The sequence below is a fragment of the Myiozetetes cayanensis genome, unplaced genomic scaffold (assembly GCF_022539395.1).
Source record: "Myiozetetes cayanensis isolate MyiCay16 unplaced genomic scaffold, myiCay2020 scf2-11, whole genome shotgun sequence".
NCBI lineage: Eukaryota > Metazoa > Chordata > Aves > Passeriformes > Tyrannidae > Myiozetetes > Myiozetetes cayanensis.
In genome coordinates, this window is record NW_026087411.1 from 67,186,789 (window position 1) to 67,211,492 (window position 24,704).

A 24,704-nucleotide genomic window follows, 5' to 3' on the forward strand; every position below is an offset into this window, starting at 1 on the left:
TACAAGCAAGTTATATTATTAAACAAGGAAGACTGTTGGCTTAGTTTAAGTAAATAAACATAAAAAAGTAAATCTCTAGAGTCCCTAGTCAGGCAAAATTAGATTCCAGTGTAAGTTTTACTGAAAAATATGACATTGTTCAGCACAACACAAGTTACCTTGTTCATAGCAATAATACCTTCTGCTTAAAACGAACTAGAGCAACCCAAGAAATCACACATTTTAAACCCACATACATTCCAAGAGAATTTGTTGGAATTATAATATCCATTATAATTAGCATTTCCATCAAGGCAATCAAGGAAAAAAAAAAAAGTTTAAAGCTTTCTCAGTAAGAATATGAACCACCTGACAAGTCACTAACACCCAGCTCCTTCATTTTCCTTGCACATAAATAAGGATATTCCACAATAGCACAGAAGTCACTATTCAGTCCCTTGGGGACCAAGGGAGGAAGGATGCTCTTGCACAATTTTTTGGCAGGAGGAAGCATTTCAAAACTCCTCCATTTCCATTACTCCAAGCCTTGACTCCCATCTTCTTACACCACACAGTGGAAAACTGGTATCATCAAATCTCACTCGACTGCTGGGACCAGAAAAGTAGATGCAACTGGTATTCTTAAGATGTATTTTCAAAACTCTGCTATGTTAGGACTTGGTTTCAAGTCAGCCAAGCCACGGAATGACAAAGCCCCAAGCCAGAAGCCTGGCTTCCTAGGGTAGGAGCAATTGTGCACGCCCAGGGATAGGAAGCACTTCAGATAACACCAGCTGGGTGAGGAAAGAACATGAAAGCTTGAGAAGAAAAATCTGAAAAAGAACTTTACTAGAAATTATTTTCTTCATATGTACACATACAGTTTGGGAAAAAAAAAAAGAGAAAAAAAGAAGAAATTCAGACTTCTTTTTAAGAATCCTTAGATTTAAATATATATATATTTATTAAAAAGAGACATTGACTCTATGGTCAAGACATCATGCGTCTCAGAACAGGTTTTTACAGCCATGTTATAAAAACCCCTTAGCAAAGAAGTTATGCACTAGACTTCAAACACATGTACTCCAAGAATGACACTGGTGTGGAGGATCTTGTTTTACATCCATTTATTTTTGTCCCTCAGCAATTATAGCATAGTTTCAATACATTTCTAAAGCTATAGAGAAATACCAGGGCAACTAGAGTACATACAAGCCAAAGTTAAAATGGTAGACAGCTGAATTTAAAAAAACAAAACAAAACAAAACAAAACCAAAAGAACCCCAAACAAATAACAGGAAAAAAACCAAACCAAAACAAAAAGAAGTATGCATTCAGCAGGAAATCTACTATACTTCATTCAGTTTAGGCTTTGTTCTTTAGGGAACAAGGTGCTAACGTGCCATTTTCTCATAAAATGAATCATAATTGCTTCCAAAGAGTTTCCGCTGAAAATGTAGGTGGAAGCAAATAAGTGTAACACTAAACTTTCTCCTATAAACTTAGAAGCAACACTTTCTTGAATCAATTTCCACCCTCCAAACACCACTGCTGCTTTTCTTACATGAACTCACTGTTTTATTAAGGCATAATATGCCCTGAGCAATATGCTGGAAATTAGCCAGAAAGCCTAACAATTAAAAAGTAAGCACCAGGAGATTTTTTATAGATAAATTTGGAAATCTGTTTTGAAACTCACCTGTACTTGGGAGTAGCACTTGAGGAAAAAAAGAAAATATTGCTTTTAATTACTTGAGCAGAATGGCAGTGTTAATTTCCCTTTTCTCCTTCCAGGCTAAAGTTTTCAGGCTAATAGTCTAGGTACCAAAGTAGGACCAGCATACCAAGATAGAAGTGGGACATCTGTTCTAGAGCTTAATTTTTAAGCAACTCAGCAAAAAAATTTCATTGCCCCACCCTAAGCAATTGAAGTTAAATCTTATTTTCCTCAAGAGGCAAAACTCTCATATGCTGGATACTTCTGGTCTTAAAAGCAAGATGGACCCTGGACAGGAAAAACATACACTGTACATGCTCAGATTGCCTTCCACTCTTCTTTCTAAAGCCAGAAAAGCCTACAAATTACCTGGTGCATTGCACAGTTTCTCTGTAAGATGCACAGTATTACACAGTCCAGGATTCAGGAAGTTTTCAAAGCTAGTGCTAACAGGACACATGACTTTCTCTCTACAAATTTAGACAATACTGGTTAGTCCCTTTAAGCTACCAGAGTATCCATAAAAGAAAGACAACCAAATTATACATTTTATTCACATTTATTTTTCGCTTTTAGTGTGCTCACAGAAAATTAGAACACCTTAAGCAGGAGTTTAATAGCAATTTTTGTAAGCAAAGTTACATTCCATCTCTAAGTCAAATTGGTCAAAGCTTCTCCAGTATTTACAAAAACATGATAGACAAGATGCTACACAAAAAAAAAACATTGCATCTGAAGAGTTTTCCTTTATTTTCAAAGACAACTGGAAAAGAAAGCATTGTCTGCTGTAATCAAAAACATACCACAGTATAAACAGTAACCATTCCACTTATCACAGCTTGGTTGAGTTTAAAATTTGTGTTTAAAAGGTCCAAGATGACTGCAGTTTTACAAAAATGGGCAGGGTGGAAAGAGTTGCAAACTTCATGTGCTTCTGGATATCAAGATTTGTTTTTTTATACAATAGTCACAGTTAAAAACACCCTGCTGGTAATACATAATTACACTTTATTAAGGTCATAAACCAGCAATAAACAATAAAGCCTATACAACTTGTATTTCTACTTAATCACTGACTGATACAGCTAACATGAGATAAGTGAAAAGTTCCTATGGTTTAAATGAATTCCTAAGACTATGATCTCTTTATCTGGGTATTGATTTTTATTTTTTATTTTTTTTTCCTTTTTCCTTTCCTTCTTAATCAAGACTTGTAGTGTTGTAAACCTTATAGAACATCTGCCTCACAAAATACATCGTAATAACTTTCTTTTAAAAAAAGAGACTAACCCCTTACATCATTTCTGGTGGGGCGCGCTCCCGGCAAGGGCTGCGCGCCCCGGGTTCCCCACTGCGGCCCCTGTCACTTCATTTGATATCCCTTATTGACCCACCCATCTCCTTCATATATGGGCATGTCCATAGACCGATCAGCAAAAGTTTTATAATATGAAGAGAGTTGCAAAGTATGAAATTAAAAAAAAACCAACAAAAACAAAAAAACCAACAAAAAAAATTTATAAAAACCCGAACCAACCAAAACAAAATGTTAATACTGATGAAAAAAAAAACCCAAAAAACCCAAAATATAGAGGGTGGGAGAGGAAGGCGGAGGAGGGCCCCCCTCCGCCCGTTGGAATGGCGGCAACACACAACGATTTGAGATGGGAGCTGCGGGGGGAGAGAAAAAAAAGAAACGAGACATCTTTTAAATCAATCCCTGGTTGTAGACAAGTTCTCCGAGACCAGTACCTGGCACCACTCCAACAAACAAACAGGGGGGAAGAAAAGTCCGTCGGCGAGGGGCGGCGGCGGCGCTTACTACTCCGCCGACTCGGCGGCGGGTCCCTCGGGACTGCTCTCGGTGGGGGGCTCCTGCCGCGCCGGCTCCTCCGCGGGGGCCGCCTCCTGCTCAGCGCTGCCCGCCTCGCTCGTGGCGGCGCCGCTGCCCGCCGCCTCCTCCGCCGCCTTCGCCTTCCCCTCCGCTGCCTGCTGCGGCTGCTGCGCCGGCTGCTGCTGCTGCTCCTCCGCCGCCGCCGCCGGGGCCTCTTCTCCCGCCGCCTTCTCGGGGGCGGCCTCGTCCGATTTGGCCTCCTGCGAGTCCCCCGCCTCCTCCTTCGCCGGCTCGGCGCTGCCGGCCGCGCACGGCTCCTCGGCGGCCGCCTTGCCCTCCTCGCTGCCCGCCGCCTCGGGGGCCGCCGCTGCCTCCTCCTTCCCGCCCTCCGCCGCGGCGGCGGCGGCGCCGCCCTCGCCCTCGGCCCCCTCGCCGGCCTCCTTCTTGTTCTTCTTGAAGGAGAAGCCGCTGAGCTTAAAGGACTTCTTGAAGGAAAAGCGCTTCTTTTTTTTTTTCGGGGTCTCGCTGCTGGACGAGGGGGTCGCGCCCTCCTCAGTCTTGGGGGAGGACTCGCCCTCCGCTGGGGAGGCCGGCTCGGTGCTCTCCGCCTCTCCCACCTCCTTCTCGGAGGCGGGCTCCGACGAGGCCACCTCCTCCTTGCCCGTCTCCTCGGCGGGCGCGCTGCCGTTCGCCTGCACCTCCTCCTTGCCCGCCTCCGCCGCCGCGGGGGAGGCGTCGCCGTTCACCTTCAAGTGGCCGTTCTCCTGCAAGACAGCGACCAGCGTTACCGACGGTGCCCGGAGGCTGCGTGCGGAGCGGGACGCGCCCTCCCGCCCGCCCGCCGGGCCTCGCCTCGCACGGTTCCCGCTCCCGCGGTTCGAACGCCGCGCCCTCCGCCGGGCCGGGCCGGGCCGGGCCGGGCGCCCCCGGCGGCGGGCGGGACGCGTGGTGGCCGCCAGAGGGCGCCGCGGTTCCACGGAGCGGCGGCGGCGCCGCGCACCGCCCCCGGCGCGCCCCGTCCAGCCGCGGCGGCGGCGCGGGGCGGGAAGGCGAACAAAGCTCGCCGGGCCCTGCCCCGGCCCCCGCCCGCCGCGGCCCCTCCGCGCCCGAGCGGTGCGGCCAGGCGCTCCCGCCCCCGTCCCCCTCGCTCACGCCGCATTTGCATCTTTCAGGCGCCCGGAGCGCGGCTGGCTGCCCCGGGCGGCAGCTGCGGGGGCGGCGGGGGGTGGCTGCCCGCAACGCCGCCGCTGCTGCGAGGGGCAGCGAGGGCACGGCCAGCCCGGCTCACGCGTGGGGAGGGGGCGGTGGGCGACAGAAAGCCGTGCCCCGCGGCGGCCGAGCCCCTGGCGGAGCTGCCACGGACGGGGCGGGCGGCACAGCGTCCGGTCCGCAGTCCTGCCCGAGGGGGCTGCCCGCGGAGCCCCCCGCCCGGCGGCTCCGACCCCCGCTAACACACAGCCATCCTGCTCCACCGCGATAAGCGTTCCGCGCGAGTCACCGAGCGTCTTCGGGAGCAGGTTAAGCGCGCAGAAAAGCCAAGCCAAGGTGTAAGATCCTTCCGTTTACGAGCCATCGAGACACTCCACCATAATACACGAGGGATTTAAAAAAAAAAAAAAAAAAAAAAGGAAAGAAAGAACCGTGCCCCCTGCCCCCCCTCCCCCCCACAGGAAAGAAAAAGGAACGAATCATTCAAAGCCAAGCCCGTTTAACCAAAATAAAGAAATTATTCCTTTGCCTCGAGTTGCAAAGATAAAAGGATCGACCGTATTCTCCATTGAATGTGCCACTGGGGCATCAAAGGAAGAATTAAACAGGATGCGAAAGAGAGTCCGTCGAAGTTGGCTTAAAAAAAGGACTAGATTTAATATTTTTTAATTTTTTTTGTTTGTTTTTTACCTGTCCATTCGCCTTGGATGGAGATGCAGCCACTGCTTCCCCAGGTTTTTCGGCGGAGGCTTCGCCCTTTGCAGCGGTCTTGGAGAACTGGGCACCCATGCTGTCTTATTCAACAAAGAAACTCAACAGATCCAAAAGGAGGGGAAACAAAGAGCGTTGGGTTGGTATAAATACTGGGCGACCAGCAGCAGCAGCAACACACACACACACCAGAGGGGAAAAAAAAAGAGAAGAGAGAACAGAACCGATTATAATGCACTCCTTTTAAAAAATTTAAAGTTGAAGAGATCAAAAAGCAGCAGCACAGGAGGGAGGGGAAAAAAAGGGAAGAAAAAGTCGAGGAAAAAAAAAAAAAAAAAGGAGCCCAAGTTTAGTAAAAAAGAAGTAATAAAAAATCCCAGATTTGTAGCCGTACTGTAGACAAGGAGAAAATGGAGAAATCTCCCTGGTTGCTAATAAGATGCGGAGTCCAACGCCCAAGTGCACAGATGAATGGGCTTCCCGAGCGGTGACGGCAGCGCTCCGCCCGCCGCCGGCCAATCGCGGCCGGCGCGCACAAAGGGGGGCGGGGCCCGCCCGCCCGGCGAACAATGGAGCCGCGATGGCAGCGGTTTGAAATCGGCCCCCGGCCGATAATGAATGTGCCGCTCCGCTCCGCTCCGCTCCCCTCCGCCGCGGCGCGGGCGGGCGCGCCGGCACCCGCGCCGGGCCGCCAGCAAAACGCGCCGAAAAGGAGCGGGGCGGGCGGGCAGGGACAATGGTGCGAGGGGCGTGCGGGTGAGTGCGAGTGTGAGTGTGAGTGAGAGCGTCCCGGCCCCGCCGCACGCCCCCGCCCGCTGCCGCCGTGAGAGAGCAACAGATAGTGTGTGCGAGCCCCGGGCGGGGGAGAGGGAAGGAGGGGATTTGCTGCTTGCTTTTTTTTTTTTTTTTTCCTTTAACCCCGTTGGGCTTTTTTTTTTTTTATTCTTTTCTACCCTGGGTTTAATTGGTCGGGATTGTTAAATCGCCCCCAATTTGGAAGGTATTTGAACCACGTAGATCGGATTTCGCCGAACGAGATCACGAGTCGAAATTAGTAGGTCTGTAGGCCAGATGTTGCAAACGCTAAAGCAGCGGCGGCAGGAGCCGCTGCCGGAGCAGAAACGGACCCCTCCCCCATAGCGATATTGGCTTGGAATAAAATATTTTGTGATTAGCCTACGGCTCTAATTAAATTCTGCTGTCTGATTATTCCTGATTTGTGTTTTTAAAGTATTTTCTGAGGCGGTGACCCACTTCACGATTACATTTCCATGCACTGAAGTAGTGGGCGAAGCGACGTTATCAGGGAAACATTCGCGCTTTCCCAAACCCCAGCCCCGAGCGTGTATTTACGTTGAATTTAAACCCTCGAATAAGATGCAACCCGAAACTAATGCACGCGAATTAACGGTGATCTGGAGACCTTAGCAGCCTGGGGGTGGGTGAAATATCACGGACCCGAGTGATTTCCTTTCTCGGGGGAGGGGTCAGCGTGTGTGGGGAGCCGGGCGGCTCCTTCCCTCCGCGCTGTGATGCGGGGAAGGCTGGCCCAGAGCCCCCCTTCGCCCCCATTTCCTCGACACCCCCATCCCCTTTTAAGGAGTAGAAACGAGCGTCAGAACGATCGTTTCCCTGAGTCGGGTAATCTCCTCCGAACGCCTCTTGTTTATAAACAAGGATGTTAAAATGATTCCGATAATGAAGGGCTGCGAAGCGGGGAGGTTCGGCCCAGCCTCCCACCTCCCTTTCCCCGCGGATTACCGGGGCTGGCGGGACCGGTGGGCTTCGTGCGGGCACCCAGAGCCGCCACCCGGTAACCCCGGCGAGGGCAGCCGGCTGCTTTCAGCCGCTCAAGGAAATATTACGTGACTTGGGGGCAAAAAGGGGCATATGGTTGGTGTTTTCTACGGGGTGGATGCGAACTCTCCCTCCCACCCGCCGCATTTCACGCACAACATCCCCCTCCGCCGCCTCTACCCGCCGCTCCCTTTGTTTCGGCCGCCCGCCCCGCCGAGCCCGGCGCAGCAGCTCCCGCTCCCCCGGGGGGCTGCTCCCCTCACGCCCACCCGCGGCCGCGCTCCCCGCACCGGCAGCACCCGCAGCCCTGCCGGGGTGAGCGGCCGCCGCAGGGTGGGGGTGCCGGCAGTGTCGCCACCGCGCCCCGGGGCTCCCTCGGCGGGGCCGCGCCGCCGGGCGGTTTCCTTGGCGAGGGCGGCGGTTTCCTTCCCCGAGGGGCGGCGGGGCCTCCGTGGTGGGATCGGGAGCGGAATGGGGCGGGGGCGGCCCTGCCCGCACCAGCGTCACCTGCGGCTGCACCGCGGCGGCCGCGCCCGGGGGCACCGGTGCCGGGACCCGCTCTCCGGGGATCCATGGGCTGCCGCTCCCCCCCACGGCCCGGGTGTGCGTGGCGGAGCGGTGTGTGCGGCGCCGGGCAGCGCCGGCAGAAGGGACGGAGCGAGCTGCGGAGGGGCTCACCTTGTGGCGTGACGGCAGCGCGACCGTGGGGCACGGACAGCTAGACAGCTCTCTTCCGCGGGATCCTCCTCCGCTGCTCAAGGGGACTCTACGTGTAGTGTTTTCTCTGCTCATTTTAATCTGGATATTAAGCAAATCGTGATTTTGGTGGTGGTGTTTTTTGGGTTTTTTTTTGTGGTTTTTTTTTTTTTTTTTTTCATTTTTAGACTGGTTCATTTAACAGCCTAAGAAGACCTGCTGGAAGACCACGACAGGACTTCACAATCAGTCTTAAAAGGCACCCGTCCATCTTGCATGGGTATATGCAATTTCATCAGCATGGGCATATGCAGTTTTACTGGCACGACCATGTGCAGTTTTACTTTCCTTTGTAATTGTGTCTGAATTTCAGAGTAGTGTCACTTAAAATTTTCACAGAGTGACTGTGGGAGTTTGGATGGCATGTGCTCTACATTATGCTTCTGATATATTTTTCAACCATTTCAATGCTTTAAAATCTGAAAAGAAAAAGAGAAAGAAAAAAAGAAAAAGCCTTGACTAATCTTACTCTAGGTGCTTAGTTCCACACTTTGTTCTGTAGAGTCTCTGGACAAGCAGATAGTCTGGAATACATGTACATTCCTGCTGTCAGTCCCATTGCAATTAAAACCTGGACAGCTATCTCTAACCCAAACCCTTGAACATGAGGTGCAAATGCAAGATTTAACGCCTTGAATGACCTCTTGAACCCATCGACTTAGTGTCACACCACACCTTTATGCACCAAGCAAAGAGATAGACTGGAGAGAAGATTCCTCATTCTTAAACTTCTTTACTCAAGTTCCTGATCTTTTCATCTCCTTCCAAGGGAAAGGAGGGAGGAAAGAAAGGAGAAAAACCAAAACAATCACTCATTGGTGTTTTGGAGCAGGACTAATCAGTTATGATTATGAGAATACTGATTTTCTACCTTGCCTTCCACATAAAAAGTTATGGCATTTCTGTGGCAGGAATGCGGAGATATGAATGTAAAGTTGCTCGTGCATAGGGTGTTGGAGATTTAGTATCTCAAAAAAGTAGTACATTTGTCAGGTGTATTTGTGTTAAGGCTTTTACCACAATAGCTATATCAGCATAAAATCAGATCCCCCCCACACCTGTGGCATGGGTGACAATATTTCTAAGAACAGGACAGCAATGACTGAGAACCAAAAATTAAATGAGAGGAGCCCAAAAGTTAAGGCAAAGAGACAAGGCTGGCGACCTGTTCTCAGGTGGGCAGCAGGATTCACCTTCCCTTTGCAACTCCAAAGGTTGAGGGCCTTGTTTGTCACTGGCAGTTTCCTGACTTCTAATAGTGTGTTGCATGCCCCAGATGAAGTTGTCTTTTTTCAGTTCTTCCAAAATGTGACTCCTCTCAGCACATTTTGCCTGAGGTATTTTCATCTGCCTTTTGGGAAGAGGAAAGACTGAGGTGTGGACTGCTTTGTAGTGTGCTACCCAGAAAATCAGTGTCACAGCTGACTTGGAGTTACTGATGCTTGCCTGTGACTTCATGGTCATTAATACTGAATCTGTGCCTTGCAACTACAACTTTGATCATGCATAAACACAATCCTTCCAGTCAAGCTAACCAGGTACAAGCATGGTATGTAGTGCTTATGTCAACTTTACACTAACTTTCTGTGGGGAGGTTAGAAAAAAGATGATAACTTTTGGCCTAAGAGCAGCTGAGGCAAAGTTGCCCCAGCAAAGTGTGTGTCCACATCTAGAACAACAGCTGAATGTGGTGCCACACTCTGGGTTATGTGGCTACAGAAATACTGACCTTACATCAGGTCCTCTGAAACTGCAATTTACCACCCGATGAAAGTATGGCTTCCGACTCCTGCAACCACTGCCCAACGTCCCATCTCACTAATATCCAGCTTTTTTTTGTTGTTGTTGTTTTTCCCAATACATTGTAAAACATTTATTTCCGTCCATTCACGAAAGACAGGTAAATGAAATGACACTTTCATTTGACAGTTCAGGAAAAGGAGAAAGCTACTCAGTAGCAGCTCCCTGCCAGTACGGCAGCTGCTCACTGAAATCCCAGAAAAACCCATCAGTGACACTCACACTCGACTAAGGTAAAACCACTATCGTGAACACGTTTTAACTCCTATTAAAATTCGAAACTTTTAAAAACATGTCCTAACTTGCTACATGTTGTTGGGACACAAATGTATATTAACACATTTGCTGGCAAATGCACTAAAATGCAACACACCCTGCCAACACTGAGATTTTGAAAACGTGTTAATTAAAAGTTTTCACTGACACTTTTTTTTTTTTTTTTTTTTTTTTTTTTAATACACCTTTATCCTCATCCAGACAAGCCTTTAAAGAAGGAATTCTAAGAGCGGTTTTGGGAGCTGGAATACTATGTTTACAGAAATCCTGAAACTGTGTATGGTTTATGGTGTTCCCATTGTGACTCTCGGAGCTCTGAGGATGTGCTGGGAAACCTTCTTGTGTCCTGGGGTGCACAGAGACTTTTCCTCTGTGCAAAGAGGGCAGCAAGCAAATGAAAAAATAATAATCAAAGTTTACACCGAGAGATAATGTTCCCTATATGCTCATCTACTTTCTTGGAAGCCCTTTCTTCTCTTGTCCTAGTCCTTATGGAGAAACAGTGTAACATGCACTGGACAAAAACCATCTTGCTTTCCCAGGAAATGTCAAACTGGGACAGGTCTGTTAACAGGAAAACAGGATAATATGAGCTGAATAATGTTAAAAGCTTCAAGTTCTAAAACTAAATTCAGATTTGCAAAGCAGTTGCATCTTTTCCAGTTTCTGAAAAATTATTATTTCATGATGTCTGAATCAGTGCTGAGATTTCTTACTGACACATCACTTCAGTTTCTTCAAGCTTTACTCCAGTTTGGCACAATGCTATCAAAAGCTTTTAACCTTTATGTCACTCACAACCATTACAAGCCCTTTACTAATATTTGCCCAGCTTTTATTAACTGAATACATTCAACAATGTTTGTTAAATAGGATCCAGGCTGTTTGAATGTCCAGTGTGCTGGGAAACTGAAAACTTAAGAGAGTTTATATATTTTAGAAGTATCATACAGCTGGTCTCTCTCATAGCTAATAAAAAATATCTCTCAACCAACTAGATAACTGTCCTCCAATAATGATGCTGGTTACTTCTGGGGAAGAAAAAAAAAAAATCTACAAACTAAAATCAAGAATAAGAAAACCAACAATAAACCCAACCCAGCCCAAACAAAAATTCCTTAGATGATGTAAAAGGATACACTTCATTAAAGCCCAAGCCCGTCCCTCGAGAGCAATCACAGCAAGAAGCAATCACTAACAGGGAAGGTGTGAGTATACCACTAAAAGACCAGTCCACGAAATATACTAATTGTGCTTTAAAGAACAACACTTCAACAGCAACGAAAGGGCATTGAGACTCCATTGAGTTAAGCGGGGAGTGGACAAAAAAAAAAAAAAATAGATAGTAGCAGAAAGTTGCAAACACTTTACATCCATCACTTCTAAGGATAAATACTGTTTCACTGCAGTTTCCCAACAATTTTACCCTCGTTAAGTCAATTCAGCAGCAGTCCTTTGCTCCCTTGGTTCCTGTGCTCTGGCCCTATAGCTCCACTCCCTCCATTGTGTGTGCCCTGGCTTTCCTCTGACTTCCTGATAAGCCATTTGTAGAGTTAAACCAGCAGAAAACTATTCTTTCTCTCTGCCCAATACGCCTCCTCCTCTCCCCCTCCCCCTCACTTTTTGAGGGGGGAAGGGTCGTTTCCTGCTGCTTTAGCTTCTGTAACTCTTGGTGCGGTCGGACAAGCAACAGCGATGACAAGCAGGTGATAACCTGATTCAGCATGAAGTTTAGCTTCAGTTCCAATGACATTTGCTTCAATGACACCACTCCCTCATACAATCCTCCCTTTCTGCAACTTGTGCCTGGTTCCGTTTTCAAGATCCTTCTTCATTTCTGCTGGGAGGAGTGATCTAAGTAAAAAATGTCTGATGGGCAGGTGTTTTTTAGAATGGCATTGACAGATGACGCCTCATCAAGTTTTTGAAAGACCACAAGACATCAGTACTTTATGTCATGTGGCTACAGCCAGCCTGGCTTTCCTGAATTCCAGGTAGATTTGGAGGGGGCAGAACTTAAATAAGAGTGAAACCATGCACATTTATGCAGAAAAGTGTCACAGGGTGTGAAATGAAACTGATGGACCCTGCTAAACAGAAATCCATCTAAAATAGGAAATAGGAAGCATTTAAGCTTACCTCAGAAATTTGGATTCTTGTAATTTAGTTGTTGTGAATTGAAACTGATCTAGGGTTACATCAAGCAGGGGCTCAAGGTTGTGGAATTAACAGCCTCCACATCAAGTGCCTAGGCTCTCTGCAGGGCTCAGGCTACCAGGAGAAAGCCAAGTGCTAGCCTGTAATTTACCCAGCTGGCAGGTAGAGGCTGGTACCCTTAGTTTGGTTTTATGATTCTCACTGCCTGAAAAAATACACTACAGCCACAAGATGCAAAAGGCCAAGCCAGTACAAGTTGTTGTTGTTGTTATACTCAGCTCAGAAGGGCTGTTTGTTTCAGGTAGCTGGAATAAACACTGTGTAGTGCATCCCAGTCAGTTTGGTAGAAATGTATGTGATTTGTCTGGTGTCCTAGTTGGGCACAGATTTTATATCCGTGGTCATATAATCCCCAACTACACAGAATAAATCACAAATAGGAAATGTGAAGCATCTGTGCCTGTCTCAGAGACTAGTGTTACTTGCATTTGGTTGTAGAGAAGTGTATCCCTTTGCTTGGAAGCCAGCACTCTGACCTCTTTCCTGCCGTGAGGTGCTTTAGCCCCTTTGAAAGCTTAAGAGGCAGTCCCCTTTCATCCAGCAACTCAGTGGTGGGGCTCAGGAAGCATGGCTTTAATTCCCACAAAAAAAATTTGAATCCCTTCATTTACCTCCCTCTGCTTTTCCCATGAAGTTCTAGGATAAGGAAATGTGAGCATAAATGTTTCCATTTTCTCTTGCTGAAGCTGTTCAGCAAAGGAATTAAGAGTTACTCTGTGACATGGAGAATTACATAGTAATTGCACCAAAAAACTGAGCACGATTCTGCAGTGTAATTGCTTAGCAGACCTGCCTGGGAGTGGGAAGCATCTTCCCTCTGGTTCTTGCTCCACTGAAAATGCTAGTGCTTTTTACTTTCTAGTTCTTGTGGCAAGCAAGGGCTGGCCCTCATGATCCAGTGTTAGCAGACTGACCCAGTGACTTCAATACACAGTCATGATCCTGTTTTATCTCATTCTTCATCCTTCAAATAATAATTCCTTTGCAAAGCGGATCACTGAGCAGAGAGCTGGTATGCCCTGGCACTGTCATGCTTCCAGCTAGACAGGTCAGCTGCACAGCTGAAAAGGAGTAAGAGAGGACTGCATGCCATGGCCCCTTCCCTCCCAAGTGACAGGATTTCCTTCACATGCAAGGTAGGTCAGTGCCCATGTAAGCATCAGTTGTTCTGGACATCAAAGATGCGGCAACATCTCCTCTGTATTTCCTCACAGAAGGCCTTTGATCGGCTGCTTCTGAAGCACTTTGGAGATAGGATGACTGAGGCAGGACATGGTACATTGGTTGGGTCCCTCTGGTAACACCTCTAGCCTCTTGACTCTCCTGGCCTTTTGAAAAGCAGTGACAGATCATACTTCAAGCTAGAGCTCCTGGGTCCAGTTTGATGAATTCAGCAACTTATCAATGGCTTTAAATTTTCAGTTTGTGTTAGGATGACCAAAATGCGAATATGTGCTTTGCAGATTTAGCTGCTCTTTGTAATCTCTCAACAGAGAGATTAGTTCACTGATGCTTCATATTAGATACACCAGACTTACAGATTTTCCATCTTTTTTCTTTCTTCTTTTTTTTTTTTTTTTTTTTTTTCCCCATTGACAAAGTGAATGTTTTAGAGTATTCATGATATCATTCTGGTATTACATACCCACCACAATTTTATTTTTGGTTTATATTATGACTAAATATTTTCTATTTTAGAAAGTGTTTGTTCTATGTGTATTTTGTGTTTTAGCACCTTACTTCTTACTGTAACTGTGTGCAGCTTTGGGGACCACACTATAAAAAGGATATAAAAATATTAGAGAGCATATAAAGGAGAGCCATGAAGATGGTGAAGAGCCTAGAGGGGAAACATACAAGGAGCAGCTGAGGTTACTTGGCTTGTTCAGCCTGGAGAAGAGGAGACTGAAGGGAGACTTCTTTGTGGTCTACAGCTTCCTCAGAAGAGGAAGTGAAGGGGCAGACACTGATCTCTTCTCTCTAGTGACCAGTGACAGGACCCGAGGGAATGGCCTGATGCTGTGTCAGGGGATATTTAGGTTGAATACAATGAAAAAGTTCTTCACTTTTATTGGTGGCTAGGTGTTGCAAGAGTGTGGTTCTCGGGGTGTTCTTGTGCAGGTCCAGGAGTTAGGCTCTATGATCCTTGTGAGTCTCTTACAACTCAGGATAATCTATCATTCTATGTAACCTAATGCAAGAGGACTAAGTTCATATCCAGTTCTATAAAGCCTTAGAAGAACTCACATTAGTCATGCAGTGAGTTCACTTGTCATTAGAAGTATGGATATGTAGGATGAGACCCACCTATTTAAGTCTAATGGGTAACAGAAATTACTGTCTATGCATCGAAGGTGTTATCCAACCTCTTTGTGTAAGACATGGGTAATGAAGATCTTTTCTTTTTAACACTGGCTTTAGAAGTTTGCTATATAAATGTTCCTGCAGCCATGTACTAATTTTTGAACATATAGTGACTGGGACAACTGAGAAGCCATTTTTTTGTAGCCAATGTTGCAAGAAACCACAGCTATGAGACTCTCAGGCTGCAGGCTTCTGGGCAGTAAATTAAGCGTTGTTAAAACAAATAGGTTAATGATTATGAATTCAACTGTTTGATTTAGAATGGCACATACACATAAATTCAAGAGACAAGAGGAGTTATTGGCAAAATAACTGGTTTAAGACGGGTGCATTTGTGCCGTATTCCTGCCTGGGATTATTGGTGAAATAACTCGTTTAAGATGAGGGCATTTTTATCGGTATTTCTGCCCTATGACAGACTGCCTAGGTAACTGAGGTAAGTCTCTGTGGATATATCTGCCATGGAGACCACGGTACTGGTTTGGGGCAGTAGCTATAATACATCTTGTTGTGGGTATTGGAAGCAGGCATGGAAATAAGCAGAGATGAAATGTCTCCACATCTTGGTGAAGAAAATTTTTCTGCCTTGAACACAACCAACACACCTTGTACCCAAGTTTGTACAAAGCCACTGTCAAAGGCAGCAGGAGGGCTGCATGGATGAACAAGAAGCTCCTGACTAAACACAAACTTAAAAAGGAAGAATGCAAGAGGTAGAAGCAGGTGACCCAGGAAAAATACAGACATAGTGTGCAGTGATAGGATTAGGAAAGCCAAAACCCACCTGGGGTTAAATTTGGTGAGGGATGAGAAGGGCTTCTACACATATGCAAAAGGAAGATCAGGGAAAATGTGGGCCTGCTGCTGAATGGGGCAGGGACCTTGGTGCCAAAGGCTACAGAAGAAATCAAGATACTGAATGCCTTCTTTACCTCAGTGTTTGCTGGTAAGACCAGCCTTCAGGAACACCAGGATTCTGAGACGAAGGGAAAAGTCTGGAACAAGGAAGACTCACCCTTGGTGGAGAAGGAGCCCATTGAAAGGAACATTTAAAGAAATTGAATATATACCAGCCCATGGGATCCAATGGGATGTAACCACAAGAGTTGAGGGAGCTGCCTGATGTCAGTGCAAGGATACTATTGGTTATCTTTGAAAAAGTTGTGCTGATGAGGGCAGAATCAAGAGGACTGAAAGAAAACAAATATCAATCCTATCACCTAGAAGGGCAAAAAGAAGGATCTGCTCAACTGTAAGCTGATTAACATTCCCTTGGCTGCTAAAGAGAGGCTGTGGAGCCTCCATCCTTGGAGATCAGCTGATCACAGTACTGGGCAACTGGCTCTAGGCAGCCCTGTGTGAGCAGGGGGTTTGGACAAAAGATCCCCAGAAAGGCCTTCCCATCACAGACAAGCTTGGATTCTACATGATTCAGGGTGTGATATTTTCTGCACTACCTCAGCTGTGCTGATACTCACTTCAGTTTCAAGAAGTATTTCTGAGACCTTGTACCTCAGTTAAATGGTCAATGGATTATGGAAATTAATACACCCTCTTATGTGCCTGGAAAGAATAAATACACCAAAGATTGTGAGGTGATTTCAGTGAGTGAAGCATACAAATGTCTTCAGTGCACATTTATAGGAAAGAAAGACTTCACAATCCTTTTTCCCTGAACAGTACGAATTACATTAAAGCATGAGAAAACAATATCTTTAGTAATGTTCTTGAAACTAGGTTCTGAAAAGCTGAGAAAATCATAGGTTTAATGTGAACTCCTACCTTTATAAGTTCCCATGCCTTCTGTGATTCTATGTTGGAGTCCATATAGAGCAGATTGAAATAGTGTCATACTAATTTTTGTTTATTCCTTTTAAATTATACTTTCTCACACTTTAGTAAGATCTCCCATTTCCCCCCATGCAGCTATAAAAGGCTGACTTCAGTCTGTTTAGGATCGAGGCACGCATGAGGTCTTTTATTGACAAAAGCAGATGGTGATTTCCCCTACAATCCATTTCCTTTTCCCTGGCTGGCATGTGAAAAACGGAGAACATACTGGAGGATGCACCGTCATACTACACCAGCTTCAGAGTGCTCCTCTCACAGAGGAGAGCCCAGGACCTGACTGCCCATGAGGGGTCTGAATTACTGGAAACTATTTCACATTTGGCTTAGAGCTATTTTGACAATCTTCAGCTGTATCCTTTATTTCTTCCTTTTTAGCATGTAAATGTCCTTTTTATAGTAGCTTTTCTAATAGAATTTATAGTTCTCTTTTCTTAAAACTTCTTATTCCCACTTCCTCATTTTTATTTAAGTCAGTCCCTTTTCATTTCCTGGGCATAAAGTGCTACGCAAAACACATACATTCTCAGGGTGAAATCTTGTGTCTTCCTCAAATTATCTTATGATCTTCAAAGTGGTAATCATGTTCTTTTTGCCTTACTGCCCTTCATGCTTATGTGGAACTCCACAAAATGTATTATCTTCCTTTGTACGCTTCCTTAAAACACTTCTTTTCTATTACACCTACCAGTGCATTGATTTCTATTTTTTTTTCCCTTGGATTTATCGGTAGTTATTTTGAGTTTGAAATCTCCTTGGGATCAGGCCTGTCTTTGTGGACTGACATTGCCTTATTGGTTAGCATAAGGACAGAAAAAGTGGAAATTTAAGCCTCTGAGGTGCTATAATATTGGCAGTCCCTGAGCAGAGTTCTCTTTTCTGTATCTTACTGAGATTTGCTAGGGAGGATGTGAAGCTCAGTCAGTGTGTGGGCATAAAGCTTGTAAAGAGCTTTGGAGCAACAACTGGTTTGGCACATATGTGCAAGAAACAATTTATCTTTCTTCCTTAGACCCACATACATCATGGGCACTTTAATTTCTTTTTCTTTATCTCTGTCAGGATTTTTAGATTGCTTTTTACATGGTTGTATTCAGCACTATTTCTTTTAGCATCAATTCCATTTAGATTTTTCATTCATGTACAAGGAAAGATTTCTGAAATCAACTAATAAAACATCTGACTAATTTAAATGCTTATGAGCTTAATATTGCATTCATATTACTAAAAAACATGGAAATGCTTTTCTTTAAGTCTGAATTATGTGAAACTTAACCACAGGAAATTTTTTTGTTCTTAAGCATTATGAAGTCTGTAAATACGATAGCATTTGTGATACCGTCATGAGTGGTCTGGAAAACTGTGAGCAGCAAGTGTGAAGCACCTCCACACTAGTAAGGGCAAGAAAAATACAAGCCAAAAGAAAGGTGGGAAAGACACAATTATTGCCAGATATGCAGTTGTACATTCAATGTCCAGAGAAAACAGTTAGCATCCAGCTTTTTGAGAACTTCTTCCCTTCAATGCACATTTGCAGCAAACTGTAACGCAGTTCTTCTCCAGGCTGCCACTTCTGTAGTGGTGACAAACAGAAACTCACATTCAGGAAGGTTCAAAATGGAGCCATGCCTGGCTTAAGCAGACAGATTGAGAGCATTTGGACTGTAAAGTTTGTTCTTTATGGAAAGTATAATTTACATCTTCAGTGATATTGATACTAAAAATGTCAAAAGCTACTAAAAATGTCAAAAACTATACATGCATATTATAGTGATACCAAACTCTTTGAACAAAGTGTCAAATGGATTTCTTGGAAGATTCAGATAAGGACATTTTCTTTCTTTCTGAGCTCATCAATCCCCAGATAGAGCAGAGACCAGTCTTTGAAAGACATTCATATCTCACCTCTCCTATCTTGCACCTCATTTATAACCTCTTTATAGAGGAAAGGGCATAGGGTGATTCCTGCTGTCCTTCCCCCAGGGTGCAGGACCCCATTTCCAGCATAACCCCTTTTTCTTTTCCTATTCTTCCCCCACCCACTTTCTGGGACCTAAAGGTCCAAAAGTGACCTTATAGACACAGAAACTTCACTCTTTCTTGGCACTTGCTTGAGAAGAAAGAGGACTATTGCTGCTGGGGGTGAAGAAAGACCCAGGAGCTGAGGTGGGTTTGGACTTGGCCAGTGGAGCATACAGGCAGAGCACTCATGTCCCAGATGCTCAGCTCTGCAGCAGTGTCAGCAAGCCATGATGTCATTGTCCTTTTGGTACCATCATCAACAAGCACAGCTATCCTGCCCCTCACCCTACTGCTCATGGTCCCAGGAAAGGAAATTTTCTCTGTTCTGTACTGTAAGGTTGTGCTTCAAGGCAGATATTTGTATCTTGAAAAAAACATTGTGTAAGATTAAAAGAAGCCAGTCTGTCTGAAAGGTTTCACAGGGGGAGTTTTGGCACCACAGAACATGAGATTGAGAAATGATGGTGTTATCTACCTGTTTTTCATTAGAGATACTCATTGCATCTAGCTGCCCAGCCAAGAAAAGGGTGGAAAGAGGAGGAATTTGACCAGACCTTTCTCCAATCTGTGGGCTCCTGTTATCTTTTTCTGCCAAGACAAGGCAGGAAACACAATTTGTGTTTGCCTGGATTTGGTGCAGACTGGTGACACAAAGCTGTGTTTTCCAGCAATTGCTAGGATTGGAGAAGTGCTTGAGACAGGATATTATGCTTGCTCTGTGGGAATTGCACATCATGAGGGATTAGGTGCTTCCCAAGGTATTTCTCACAGTGCTGTTCTGAAACTCTGGCCAGGGGAACTCCAGCCCACTTCCAGGGAGTATGGCCCTGTCTGATGGGTTGTCAAGTAAATGATCAGCAGAGCATGAGGTCCCTGAGCCTCAGAAAAAGAACTGGGCTTTTCACAAGCTGCATCTTTGGATGTATCACAGTGTAGAGAGCTGCTTCCCTTCTGATGCCTCAAGATGAGGTCTAGGGCAAATAATCCTGCTTCCTTCTTTTCCTCAAATCTTTATGGGGGGTCCCACAGAGATATCACCAAGCCTGATGAGGGAATGAAGAAAATGTGGTGGTTTCATTTTTATATTTATATTTATTTTCTTTTTTATTTGAGTTACTTGGAATCTCTTTATATAGAAATACTTTGAAATGTAATTTGTTTTCCTGGGTAAAATTCATCTCCAGGTCTGCAGAAACATTGTACAAATTTCTGCACCCTCACAGTAATTCTTGAGCAGTTATCAGAGTATTCAAAAAAGGTAATAAATCAAGGAAAGCATTCAGACCAGTATTTCTTAACTTTATTTTTAGTAACTGATGATGGACTGTGGGTTCAATTAGATAAAGGGGAAGTCTTCCAAACACAATGGTTTTCCCCTTTAATATTTTATTTCAAAACCTAAATCTGTTTATACAATGCAAGTACATCATTACATACATATATCTCTTATGCATTGGCTCACCAATTAATTCATCACATGAAATCTTTACAAGTTTCACAACCTTGCTGCAGTTAAACAGAGATAAGAGCAACTCAACTTCTGGATTTAATTTTGCTTTACTTAGCCTGTGTATTTACATATGTCAACTGTAGATGAGATTTCTGAAAGGCATTATTGGGAAAATCAGTACACATTTTAAGTTACTCTTACAGTTCATTAATGAAGTCATGGTAATGAAGCAGATGTATAGGATTAGAAGAAAATGTGAAAGGTAAAGTGTAGCAGTACTTAAATCATCACTATATTTGGATATTTCTGAAACAGAAAATCAAATCAGCTCTGGTTTCTAAAGAAGTTATTGAAAATGTCATTGATGGCTGCACTTGCTGGTTGCACTGTGCTTTTATTAATTCCATTAATGATACTAGGTAGATACATATTGTTCTCTTTCAAACTGCTTTCACAAGGTTAGTACCTAAAGCACTTTGTTTTCTGACTAATTTTAGTGATAACTGATACCAAAGAATATGTGGAAATTGTATAGATTTGCTTTTCTGAAAACTGTTTTGTAACCAGGTCCAACAGCTCTGTGGAAGATCTGCCATCCCCTGTGCCAGTCCCCTTACATTGTCTCAAATATTAATAATAATCATGTTTATTAAAGTAACAGGGTGAATGAAGTAAGGTTTGTCAGGGTGCTAGTCAAATGCTGAGCAGTAGGTAGCTCCCCCTGAGCCTGAGATTTACAAATAGACGAGACAAACACAGGAACAGGGAAGAGAGTATAGCAGCAGAAGCAGAACCAGCCACAAAAGTATTCCCCTTCTCAGGGGGTGAGAAAAGGGCAGCTTGTCAGGGAGGAGGGTACTCCAGAGGAATAGAAGATCACTGCGGGGAAGGCTGGGAAGAGGATGAATTGCTCTGTGAAGCTGGGTAGAAGATCATCCAGGAGAAGAGCAAACCTGCAATCCACACAGATTAAAAAAAGACTTCAGGAAAACTTCCAAAGGTGCAAATGTCCAGTGCTTCCTGATTTGGCTCCTGTTATTTTGGTTGTCAGCTGCCTTCCTCTTTCTTTGCAACCCTTCCCCAAAGCCATATGGAAGTAGGATTAAGGTGGGTGGAAAGCACCACCTTTCTCCTTGTAACCTCAAAGCCGGGGGATCTCCTCGGAATGGCTTGGGGCCTGGCATTACTGCTGCCATCTGTTAGCTGCTCCTCTTCTGTATTATAGCTATGGTGGTGTTCAACAGCTTCAAATAAGACACAGGCAAGGTTCTCTGTCTGCAAATGTAGTTGGGAGCAGCTGGGAGAGCTTACTGTATCCCACTGGCAGATGGGACAAAGAAAACATCCTTGCTCTCTTTTTGTGCCTGGGAAACAAAGGGGTTAAATGACTTCCCTGAGGTCACACAAAATGTCAGCAGAAAGGGGAGAACAAAGCTTACTTAACCTGAGTCCAGCAGTACACTTCAAGTCTAAAACCCCAGTAGCTCTGGTAGAGGCAAAAGGGAAGGTAAGGAAAGAGGAAAAAGGATTAGACAGGACACACTGGCTCACAACTGCTCGTACACAGTGCCTTAACAGAAGCTAGCTAAGCTTTTACACAGGAGCACTGCAAATGGTGTGGAATTCAAATCTGAAATGAAAATATTGGCAGAAGTGTAGTCTGGGACTATATTTTATGTTTATGTTCTCTTTTTAGTGTCTGTATCACTTCATCTAAGTGCCTTCTGATCATCAACCCATTTTATTCTCACAAAATCTAAGTGAGGAAGAAAAGTTTAATGCCCATTTCTAGAAGGTAGAATTTAACCAGACAACTGACAAAAATCTTAGGGTCCCTGGGAAGACAGAGGCTGTGTTCAGCTGTAAAGCAAAGGCTTTATAAGCTTCACTCTATATTCCTAAATCGCTTAAATCACATTGTCTAAATTGTTTTTTAAATTAATCTGAATTCTACTGCACAGTGTGTGTTTATATTGCTCTCTGAGAGAGATATGTGGCTCCTGCACCCTTTCTGGGTCTTCCTTGGGGAGTTTGTTGGCAGCCTTTTTAATAGGATCATGAAGAAAGGCGTGGGCCTGCTTTAGAGTTAGGGAGCCTGAGGTCAGTGAAAATACAGGAAGAATTTAACTTGTTCCCCAACCTTAGGAGTATTTGGCCATAGGAAAGCTCTGAGTAGGCGGAGGAATGCACACTTGGTGCTGAAAGAATGAGTATTGGGAAGGGAAGATGCAAGATGGAGCTCTTAAACTTTTCACTCTGGGCAAGGATCTGATGGGAGGTGGGCATGATTACTCCCAATCACACCCCTGCCACCTATTTCTTCTGAGCAATGCCCTATGTCATCATCATGACATACTCTCCCTGTGATTCTAGTACCTGTCGTTGGGAACCCATGAATCAAGGGGCTGATGTAAAGGTTGTGATCCTGTAATCTCTTCCACAGTCATCTCACATCTCATTTTGAAGAAATTTCAAGCCTCTCCCAGAGATTTAACATGCAATTTGTCCCAGGAAATAGTTTGGGATGCATTTTCTGTGTTTGAATGTACTGGTTATTTTGTGCTCTTGAAATCTTGTTTATTATTGCCTTTTCCTCTCATACTGAGTCACAGAGAATCTATTCCTTTTGCCCCCGTCTATCTCCTCATCCCTGACTCAAGAGCAAAGCAAATCCCTGCATATGGTTCCAGCTGCTTATGAATGCAGTTTTCCTGAGGCCTCAGTCAGCAAGGCATTTCAAGGCTTAGATCTGCATTTCCCAAGTCAGGTCTCAGAACCCCAGATGGAATCTAGGTGGTTACTAATGCATCCATTAACCTGAAAGAAATTCATGTGAATCCCTTATATATCTATTCTTATACCTAGTTTACATCTGATAGATCTGTAAGACAGCCTGCAGCTGATACTCATTTGAGCACTGCAGGCTTAGTTGCCAGCAGAAATCTGTGACAATCTGGAAAAAAGGAGAGGATATTGTATGGACATTGAATAGGCCGGTTGTGTGTATTTCATTACCAATACTTTGAACATTGTCTCCAGGTCTGAACTTCAATCATCAGTTGCTCAATGACCACGTAGACAAGTACACATTGTGTTTATTGCCACATTAGAAAGAGTAGCCCATCATGCTAAACACTGTAAATTCTATCTGCTTTATCACTGCAGGATCATGTTGTGTGTCCTGTTAGCTGGTATCACAACAGCAGCTTTGTTTTGGTAATACTAGAGTTGAGAGTTCAACATAATGAATACTCTCTTACAACTAGTTTACACAAGGATTATTGCCATTTTTCACAATGAGTTTTTCTAAACATGTGCATGCACATAAACAGTCAACAAAACCTAGAAGAACTTGAAACTCAAGGAAACTTTAAACTTGAAATCTGGATGTCGTACTTAGATCTCACATGCAGGAAAATTTTATAAGACACTATCAAAAAAGCATTCTCTTGGGTATTTTGGGGAGATTTTGGTTTTCTTTTGTTTGTTCATTTTGGTTGTGATTTAAGAGATAATTTAATTTTCTTCAGTGTAGCCCAAATCTTCTAGATGTTACAGCTTTCTGTTTTTTATTTTCACCTAGTTTATGAGTCTCTCAGGAGCCTACCAAATCATCCATCACAGTTCTCTGATTATCTGTTCCGTAAAGCACCATCCACCATGTTAGAATATATTGATTTTTTTTCTCATATCATTGGTCTGATGATCTGATGGTTCCTGGCAAGAGAATAAACATGGTAGGCTCTCAGATATTTGCTTCCATCATCAGAGGAGACGAACTTTGGTATTAGGTTTTTTTCAGGGCTGCAGATAGAAATTAGAGCACGTTTCAAACATAGAAATGAGAGCAACTAATCACAACCGTCTTCTCTCAGAACAGTAGCTACCTTCAAATCACATCTATTTATAACCTTTTCTGCCACTGTAATTGGTATAGTACACTCAAGCATAATCAGTGTTGTTACCACAGAAAGGACTACTTAATAATATATTTATGTCTACACTCAAGAATAAAAATGTGTAGAGGGAAAGGCATAAAGAGGTCGTGTCAATGCTTAAATATACCAGCTGCAAAGCAAATAGGTGGAGGAAAATCAGTGTCTACACTCAGTTTTGAGTCTCTAGTTGTGAGAGCATTCAAAGAAGCTACTTTACAGATCAGGGAATTGTCTTCAATTAAGCCATTGTTTTCAGCACTATCCAACCCTGCTAACCCTGGGGTTAGAAAACACAGTGGTAGAATGGTGAGTCTATATAAGTCTTGTCTGAACTTCATCTTCTACCCCTTTGTGCTCAGTGGAGCTGCAGTACAGGTATGAAGAGTAGTGAGGAAGACAAGACTGATGTGTCCAACACAAACACGAAATACAAATCACCAATCCTCATGGATATATAGTGTATAATCTCACAGCATAGCTCTCATTAACAGATGCTACAGTTGAATAGATATGATTGCAGATTTTGGTAAGAATTATTTTTTATTGGAAAATGAAATTTTGAAACCTAAATTTTTTCCCATTAACATACTAGTTTTGACTTCAAATGGAGAAACTTTCCTGTTTGGGATGAAATTTATCATCAGACTGAAAGTGAGAGAAAGAAGATGAAGATGGAAATTTATACTGTTTGGAATGACTCTGTGGTACCAACTAAAACAGATATTTTTGTCAGAGGAGAACCTCACCCTCTGGAACCTGTAGCATCATACATTAGATACTTAGAAA

At 44.4% G+C, this 24,704-nt stretch overlaps 1 protein-coding gene across 2 annotated transcripts; it reads right to left on the reverse strand.

Moving 5' to 3' along the window:
- Positions 1 to 2,236: 2,236 nt before the first annotated feature.
- Positions 2,237 to 8,001, reverse strand: MARCKS (myristoylated alanine rich protein kinase C substrate). 2 transcript variants are annotated; one of them, XM_050314213.1, is made up of 3 exons: positions 7,926 to 8,001; positions 5,430 to 5,602; positions 2,237 to 4,294 (listed from the first exon to the last, which is right to left on the reverse strand). In XM_050314213.1, the coding sequence occupies exons 2-3, from the start codon at positions 5,526 to 5,528 to the stop codon at positions 3,518 to 3,520; spliced, it is 876 nt and encodes a 291-aa protein (XP_050170170.1). In that variant the 5' UTR covers positions 5,529 to 5,602; positions 7,926 to 8,001; the 3' UTR covers positions 2,237 to 3,517. The 2 variants fall into 2 exon arrangements, with proteins under 2 accessions (XP_050170170.1, XP_050170169.1); XM_050314212.1 differs by lacking the exon at positions 7,926 to 8,001 and adding an exon at positions 5,845 to 6,029.
- Positions 8,002 to 24,704: the final 16,703 nt, after the last annotated feature.

Excerpts from the sequence above, each read along its gene's own strand:
- MARCKS (XM_050314213.1), bottom strand. The coding sequence starts at position 5,528 with ATGGGTGCCCAGTTCTCCAAGACCGCTGCAAAGGGCGAAGCCTCCGCC. Across the intron at positions 4,295-5,429 it reads CATCCAAGGCGAATGGACAG|GAGAACGGCCACTTGAAGGT; the intron begins GTAAAAAACAAA and ends GCTGTCTTGCAG.